Source organism: Emys orbicularis, chromosome 6 (genome assembly GCF_028017835.1).
Source record: "Emys orbicularis isolate rEmyOrb1 chromosome 6, rEmyOrb1.hap1, whole genome shotgun sequence".
In the NCBI taxonomy this organism is placed as follows: domain Eukaryota; kingdom Metazoa; phylum Chordata; order Testudines; family Emydidae; genus Emys; species Emys orbicularis.
In genome coordinates, this window is record NC_088688.1 from 74850572 (window position 1) to 74859898 (window position 9327).

At 39.9% G+C, this 9327-nt stretch overlaps 1 protein-coding gene across 5 annotated transcripts in view; it reads left to right on the forward strand.

Annotated features, from left to right (window-relative positions):
- Window positions 1-8785, forward strand: part of DMXL1 (Dmx like 1) — a 148637-nt gene extending 139852 nt beyond the window's left edge. For all 5 annotated transcript variants that reach the window (XM_065406803.1, XM_065406804.1, XM_065406805.1 and 2 more), the window contains 2 exons: window positions 7964-8181; window positions 8561-8785. In XM_065406803.1, coding sequence (XP_065262875.1) covers window positions 7964-8181; window positions 8561-8785 — 443 coding nt within the window. The remainder of the gene's footprint in view (window positions 1-7963; window positions 8182-8560) is intronic.
- The last annotated feature ends 542 nt before the right edge of the window (window positions 8786-9327 follow it).

Consider the following 9327-nt stretch of genomic DNA (forward strand, 5'->3'; position numbering starts at 1 on the left):
AATAGGAGTCAGCAATGTGTTGCAGTTTCAAAAAAGGCTAATATGCTGGGTTGTATTAACAGGAGTGTCGTATGTAAGACACAGGAGGTAATTCTCCCACTTCAGTTGGCATTGGTGAGGCCTCAGCTGGAGTACTGAGTCCAGTGCTTGGCACCACACTTTAGAAAAGATGGACAAATTGGAAAGAGTCCAGAAGAGAGCAATAAAATTGATAAAGGGTTTAGGAAACGTTACAGATAAGGAAAGGTTAATAAAAGTGGGCATTTTTAGTTTTAAAGAAAGAAGACTTAGGGGAGATAAGTCTCCAGATATGTTAAGGGCTGTTATAAAGAGGACTGTGATTAATTGTTCTCCATGTCCTCTGAAAGTAGGACAAGAAGTAATGGGCGTAATCTGCAGCCAGGGAGATTTAGGTTAGATATTAGGAAAAACTTTCTAACTATCAGGATAGTTAATCTCTGGAATAGGCTTGGGGGAGGTTGTAGAATCCCAGTCATTGGGGAGTTTTAAGAACAGTTTGGACAAACACCTGTCAGGGATGGTCTAGGTTTACTTAGCCCTTTCTCAGCACAGGAGGCTGGACTTGATGACCTCTCAAGGTCCCTTCCAGCACTACGTTTCTATGATTTGTCTAACTGCCAGTTCTGCAAACTCAACCTTAGAATGAGACCCATTTTTCATAACCTTGGCATCTAATGTTAGGGTCCTAAATAAGTAGGGCTGGTTTTATTTAATATCTAGCAACCATTAACTTTTTTGTCAGCATAGATTCCAAAGCCAGACGGGACCATTGTGATCCATCTAGTCTAACCTCCTGTATAGCACAGGCCATAGAACTTCCCCAAAATAATTCCTAGAGCTGATCTTTTAGAAAATCGTGCAATCTTGATTTATAAATTGTCAGTGATGGTGAATCCACCACAGCCCCTGCGTAAATTGTTCCAATTGTTAATTACTCACTGTTAAAAACGTATGCCTTATTTCCAGTCTGAGTTTGTTTAGCTTCATCTTCCAGCCATTGGATCATGTTATATCTTTCTTTGCTAGATTGAAGAGCCTATTATTAAATATTTGTTCCCCATGCAGGTACTTATAGACTGTAATTGTCATTTCTTGACCTTCTGTTAGACTCAAGGAGATCAATCTGTTTAGCTAAGGCATGTTTTTTTATTCCTATCATTTTCATTGCTCTTCTCTGAGTTCTCCAATTTATCAACATCCTTCTTCAATTGTGGGCACTAGAACTGGACACAGTATTCCAGCAGTGGTCACACTAATGCCAAATATAGAGGTAAAATAACCTCTCTACTGCTTGAAAATTCTCTTTATGCATTCCTGGATTGCATTACCTCTTTTGGCCACACCATCATATTGGAAGCTCATGTTTAGCTGATTATCCACCATTACCCCCAACTCTTTTCAGTCACTGCTTCCGAGGCTGGAGTCCCCCATCCTATAAGTATGTCTACATTCTTTGTTCCTAGACGTATACATTTACCTTTAGCTGTATTAAAATGCACATGGTTTGCTTGAATCCAGATTACTCTGAATCAGTGACCTGTCCTCTTCATTATTTATCACTTCCCCCCAATTTTTGTCTCATCTACAAACTACTATAGTGATGATTTTATGTATTTCATTGATAAACAGCATAGAGCTGAGAACCAATCCCTTTGAAACCCCACTCAAAACAAACCCATTTGATGATGATTCCCTGCTCACAATTTCATTTTGAAACCTACCAGTTAGTCAGCTTTTAATCCATTTCATGTATGCCGTTCTAATTTTTTAATCTAAATGCCATGCGGCACCAAGTCAAAGTGTATTACATCAACACTTTTAACTTTATCAACAAAAATTGTAATCTCATTTAAAAAAAAATACTGAATTAGTTTAACAGGATCTATTTTCCATAAACTCATCTTGATTTGCATTAAGAACATGACCCTCCTTTAATTCTTTATTAATCAAGTCCCGTGTATCAGCTGCCGCATTATCTTACCCAGCATCGATTTTAGGGTGACAGACCTATATTTAGCTGGGTCATGCCACTTGCTCTTTTTAAAAATGGGCACATTAGCTTTCTTCCAGTCTTCTGAAACTTCCCAATGTTCCAAGACTTATTGATAAACAATATTAACAGTCCAACAAACTCCTCACCAAGCTATTTTAAAACTCTTGGATGCAAGTTATTTGGACCTGCTGATTTAAAAATGTCTTGCTCTAAGTAGCTTCTGTTTAACTTCCTCCAGAGATACTAGTGGAAAGGAAAGACTGTTGTTAACATATGATGAGACTATATCATCTGTTTTTTCCCCCCCAAAACACAGAACAGAAATATTTATTGAATACTTCTGCCTTTTCTGCATTATTATTGATAATTCTACCATTTCCATCTAGTAATGGACCAATACCACTGTCCCAATTTCTTTTTGTTTCTAAAATATTTTAAAAACTCCTCCTTATTGCTCTTAACTCTGTGGGGCATAGATTCCTCCTTGTATCCCTTCACTTCCCTTGTCAATTTTCTACAATTCTGAGCTTCTGATTTATATTCATTACTATCAACTTTTTGCCATTTGTTATACATGTATTTAAATAGCTGCCTTCACTTCCCCTCTATACCAGGCTGGCTTTTTAACCAGCACAACCTTTTTCCTTAATTATGAGATTGTTGCTTTTGGGACATCTAGTAAGATGTTTTTAAATTAATCCCAATTATCGTTCACACTTTTCTGATTTAAATTCTTCCTCCCAGCTGATTTGGCTCATAATTGTTTCAGCTTTGTGAAATTCGGCATCAAGTGTATGTATATATTACTGGCCTGGATTATTAAAGCAGCAAGTATGTATATATATATATATATATATGTGTGTATATATATATATATGTGTGTATATATAATATTATATTATTGGTCTGAACTTTATTCTGTTTGCACATTATAAATATGATCACACATGCCATGATCACTTGTACCTTAGCTACCGCTAATTTTAATTCTGTGATCATTCCTCTTAATCCATTACGACAAGATCTAATAAAGAATTCCCCCTGTGTTGGTTGTAATACTTTTAAGTAAGAAGGTGTCAACTATGATGTTTAGACATTCCAAGGATGTTTTAGTACTGGCAGCATGAGACCTCCAGCATATGTCACTCAAATTGAAGTCTTCTGTGATCATGCATTTTCCCCCATATCTAATTTATTTATCTCTTATATAGATAGGTGTGTAAGGAAGCGGTCATCCTGTTCCCTAGTGTGATTTGGTGATCTGTAGCAGACACTAACTAATACCCCACCTTGTATGTTTTCTGTTAGGACATTGATCTATTAGCATTCAAGATAATTTTCTTCTGAGTTATCAGTGACTTAAACAGGTAATGACATTTTTGACAGAGTGCCATTCCCACTCTCCTTTTGCCCACTCAATTCCTCTTAAATAGGTTATAACTGTTCTCTTTAACACTCCAATAGTGCAAATCGGCCCACCAGGTTTCAGTAATAACTAGATGAAATTTGTCTCATAAATGAGCAATTCCCATTCCTTTTGTTTGTCTTACCCAGGTTCCTAGCATTGGTGTATAGGCAATTCAGGAATTCCTCCTCATGTCCTTTGCTTCCTTGATTAGCTTTGTTCTCAACATCAGTTTTGTGCTGAGTGCTTGTATCTTCCTTCTTTTTACCCTCCCGTTTTTCTGTTAGTTTAACAATTTCTTCACTATGCTAGTCAGCTTCTCCCTGGGGAGATTGAGCCCTCCTTCTATTGAGACAGAGGCTATCAAAACTATACAGCCCCAACATGAACAGTGAGCAAATGTGCTGAGTAAGGTGATGGCGTTTATCATAGCTACTTCTCAGAATGGAACTCTAAAGATCACACTTGCCATATTCTTTTTGAAATATGTTCTGCATCTTTATTTTCATACACTGTCCAGTCCTATACCATTTTAACTAGACTTCAGCTGAAGTGGTACTTAACATAGCATGAGTTCCACTTCAAGTGATGGTCCCTATGTGCATTCCACTGTGCGTGCACATGCCCTCCATATGTCTGAGACCAGAAGAGTGTTGCTAGCAGTGTCCATTTGTCTGTGCCTGTGATCTTCTCCTTCTTGTGCACTGAACTGAGGGCATAAGGGACAGTGCAGGCCCTCTCCAGTTCCTTTCTACCTTCTCATGGTCTGAGAGGGAACCTTTCAATGTCCGTACCATTTGCTGTGGTCCTTAACATGTTACCTGTAAATAATGGTAAATAGTCTTCTTTTTTTACTTATTTTTAGGAAGTTTTAGTTAGGATAGTTTTAGGGATGGACGGAGGTCTCCCTCTATCACCCCTATATGGGGTGACTACTGTGCCCAAGAGCCTGAGATTCAAGAAAGATGTCTCCTGCCGCCAGACTTTCCCAGTCAATGATAACCACTTAAAGTGCCTCAACTGCCTTGTGCAAACTCCTGTCCCCTTGAAGGGCAGCATTTGCAGATTCTTCTGCACTAGAACTTGCCAAGGCCATGAGTATGCCTTCAAAGATTATTTATGGATTGCACAATGAGGCCCCAGGCTGTACTGCAGGCAGAGGCACCGAGAAGCACTCTTCCGAGCACGATGGTCTCTTCCTTGACAGCATCAAGGCTGGATGAGACTCCACGCCCTGCCACAGGAGGATCAGAAGCTCAGGGGCAAAGTATCGATCTCCTGGCTCCAAAGAGCAAGAGTGCTCTGCGATAGGCACCATCTGCAGGAGTGGGATCTACCATAATAGTGACAAAAAAGAAGGCCCAAGCATTTCCTACACCAATAGTATTGTTGTGCTTCGAAAAGGAATCATTAGCTTCCCCAGAGTGCAAACTTCTCTAGCCTTGCAGGAGAACAGAGAACAAGTGTGCACCGGGGGATCCCCTTTATTCTCCCCCCACGGTAGAAGTCATTAATCACCGGTGCCTCCTTGTTAAGGTGCAGCGCCTATCTAGTCAAGTATACAGCACAAGAGACGTGGACTCCCAAAAGTCTCGGATCACATAAACCTCCTAATAATGTGTGCAGTCTGCTAGGCCTGCAAACGATTCCTACCACTCATACAAACTCTACATATTCAGGTGATGTCAGACAACATGACAAGCATACATCAACAAACAAGGATGAGTGATCGCCATCTCTCTACGTATAGAAGATGTCAGTCTTTGGAATTGGTCAATGTTGGGCACCAAATCACTCTGTAGGCAGTGCATCTTTCAGGGACGTTGGCAGACAGCTGCACCAGACACTTCCCAAGGACTGCATATGGAAGCAACATGATTCCATAGTGCAGAGCATATTTCAACGATGTGGAGGAGGTAAGGGGGGACTAGCTCTTGGGATACGTTTGTGCATTTTCTGTTCTCTAAGCCCCCTGGCACATTAGATTGTGTCTTAAAAGTCAGGGCTCCAGAGAGATGTACTTTGTATTTGTTGGTCAGGACAACTAACACATACCTTTCAAACCAACCATTTTACTTCAGTTCTTAGGAAGATCAAGCAAGATGGATCAGTGGTCCTCCTGACTGCCCAGACTATTCTGGTTCCCCAACATCCTTCAAAATGTCTGCATGCCATTCATCAGTATCCAATCCTCCCTTTACCTATTGACCCAGGATAGGGGGCAAGGTCAGGTACCCCAGTCAGGCTTTCTTCCACCTGACAGCCTGGCCATTTGGGTAGGTGTTGAACCTAAAAAGGACAGGTTTGAAAGCAGTTCAGGTCATCCTTAACAACAGAACAAAGGAGTCCACTAGAAAGTGCTACTTAGCTAAGTAGAAAAGGTTCTCTGTCTTGTGTCAGCATTGCCAGGTAACCCCAAGGATTCTGAGATCCATACTGTATTAGAATATCTTCTTTCCTTAAAAACTTTAGGTCTTTCCCTTAGTGTCCTATGGGTACACTTAGCAGCTGTCAGTGCCTGTCATCCTCCAAATGACAACCAATCTTTTTTTCACCCATTCTGGGATGACTATTTTCTGAAAGGCTTATTCCATCACAGGAGCTCAACCTGATTCTGTCAGCATTAATAAGGTCTCTGTTTGAACTCCTGGCCTTGTGCTCTTTGACCCACAAATCTGTGAAGATTGTTTTTCTTCTGGCCATCACCTCAGCTAGAAAAGTATGAGAGCTGGGAGCCCATATGGCTGATCCACCATACAGTATTCCATAAGGACAACGTTTCTTTGACTTCACCCTCAATATTTTCCAAGAGTAATCTCAGATTTTTGTCTGAATCAAACAATTCAGTTACCTCTCGTCTTTCCAAAACTGCATGTTACCAGGGAGGACTGGAGATTTAATTCTCTGGATGTCCATCAGACTCTGGTGTTCTACCTACAAAAAGAACAAAATATTTCAGGAAATAGACTTTTTATATTCTTTGCTGACCTGATAAGAGGCAAAATATTCTGTTCTCAAAGACTTTCAAAGTGGATTTCAGGCTGCACTGCATTCTGTTGTGTTACAAATTAACAGACACCCCCTTCCATAAGGTGTGAGAGCCTACTCAACTAGTGCCAAGGCTGCTTCAGTAGTCTCACTGTGATGTTCCTCTCACTGAAATCTGTAAAGCAGCAACATGGGGTTCTGTCCATACCTTTACAAGATGCTATGTCCTGGTGCAAGCTTTGGCAGCTGACTCATCTTTCAGCATAGCAATTCTCCGGTCATCGGTACCACAGAGGTCCTCACACCCTCCTCCTCCTCAACAAATACTGTTTGTCAGTCACCTACAGTGCAATACACATAGAGACCATCATTTGAAGAAAGAGAAGTTAGTTACTTTGTACAGTAACTGGAGTTGTTCGAGGTGCATGTTCCCCATCTGTATTCCACTGTGATGCTCTTCTTCCCCTCAGCTTCGGATCCTTTAGTAATAGAAAAGGAACTGTTGAAGGTGGTCGGGTCCATGCCTCCCTTTTAAGCCTTTAGTTTGGAGCATGAGGAGGAGGGCGCAGGTATGGGCCAATCAACACTGCTAGCAAAAATGTTCCAGTATCCAGTGCACAGAACACAGCACATCCATAGTGGACTACATAAAGGAACTACACAATCTTGAAGAATTCCAGTTAGTTGCTGTACCAGATAAGGAACTTTTTTTTTTTTGGGGTAACATTTTCATTGGTCAGTTTCATGAATGCTATTCAGTGGTGGGCTGCAGCAGATCTGACAAGAATCACCTCAGTTTCTTTCAGCAGCTGCCAGGGAACCTGGGGAGCATATTTTATTTCAGAAACAGCATGTTTGTGTTTCTGAAATGAAATTGTTCAGAATCTCTGGTCTGGTGGAAATTTCAGAAAACTTGGTTTTGGTCCATGAAACAGACATTCAGAGTTTTGGCCAGCTCTACTGATTACTGTCATCTTCCTTCTCCTACTGCAGTCCTGATAAGGTTCAAGCACCTCTGTTTGCCTATTCCGGTTACTAAAGAACAACAGGAACAACATTCAAGGAAACTGAAAGGCAGCAGATTTAAAATAATTAAAGGAAATACTTTTAACACAATGCACAAGTAGTCTAGAACTCATTGTCACAAGATATCACTGACACTAAGTTTAACAGAATTGAAAGAAAGATTAGACGTTTATATGGATAACATCTAGCGTTACACTAACAAGGATTAAAAAGTTTTTTGGGGAAAGAGGGAAACCCTCATGCTTCAGGACATAAGAAAACCTATAACTAGAAGGGGTAAGAGAAACTTTCCCTGTGGGCAGGTTATTTCTTAACTGTGTACTGCAGGTTTTCTTGTGCCTTTCTCAGAAGTATCTGGAATTGGCCACTATCATAGATAGGAATTGTTACACTGGATCAGATCATTGCTCCATCTAATTCAGTAGCCCGTGTTCCTGTTGCTACTGTGTTAAACCATTAGCGCTGAAGAGGAGGCTAAAGCTGATGTATTATGTTCTCTAACGTATTATGTTCTTTATTTTGTATTTTAGCTTTTATCTGTCATGATACTGGGGCAACTGTGCTAGCATATGCTCCAAAACATCAGCTTTTAATATCAGGAGGCAGAAAAGGCTTTACTTGTATACTTGATCTTCGCCAAAAGCAACAACGACAGCTATTCCAGAGTCATGATTCTCCCGTTAAAGCAATTGCTGTGGATCCTGCAGAAGAATACTTTGTTACAGGATCGGCAGAAGGCAATATAAAGGTAACTTTAATTTGGTGGGACAAGGCATTGTATAATGTGTTCATACTAAGTATTTGCAAAATTCTAATCGCACTTAAAAATACTAAACTAGAATTTTGCATTGCCAGGGAAATGGATCATTCAGTAGGTCTTAACTTCTAAAATACTGTGATGAGCCTTAACTTTTGTACTTCCAGACTTCAATGTTTATCTGTGCAACCTTGATGTTACCTTAATGGCATTTTTATAGTTAAATATTTTTATGAGAATATTAGTGATTGAAAATGAAGACCAAGTATGAAACATCTGATCAAGCTAGGTGGTCTGAGTTTTCATTAATGATTTTCAGTGAGTTGAGAAAGCATAAACATTACTGATTATTTGTTTTAATAATTTTCAGGTATGGAGTTTATCTACCTTTAATCTTCTTCACACTTTCATCAATGAGCATGCTCGACAGTCAATCTTCAGAAACATTGGGACAGGGGTCATGCAGATTGAGACAGGACCAGCAAATCACATATTCTCCTGTGGAGCTGATGGAACAGTAAAAATGAGAATCTTGCCTGATCAATTTAGCCCAGTAAATGAAGTATTGAAAAATGAAGTGAAATTTATGCTCTGATATTTTTGTCAATACTGTGTGTAAGTTTTCTGATAATATTTTTCATGGAAATGCCAACAAATGTCATGTACCAATGATAGTTTTACAATTGGTGCCACAAAGATTTTTGCTTTTCTGTGTTCATATTTATTTCCTGGAGCTTAAATCCGTGATGCCTTAAAGATTAACAAGGTCCTTCAGATTTGGATTATATTGCCTAATGTAGGAATCATAGCTGACGCTGTAAAATATATATTTATAATGTATACACACAAAATATGTTGCTGAAATGTCCCGTCCCCTCCTCCCCCCTTTTTGTGGTAAACTCTCCTCTGTTCAGAGCATGGGCTTTTCTCACACTGAACACCTGGCCTTCTCCCAAGCCAGGTCCAGATGGAAACCTTATATCACGATAACCCTTTACTCTGACAACCACAACTGTCTCCCTACAAACTTTTACTCTTTGGCAGCCATGAATAAGAGTTTGCCCTTCTGTCTAGAAAATAAGCAAATCTCTGCCTCTGAAGCAGGTGCTTATGCCACAGAAGGAACTGGCCCATGGG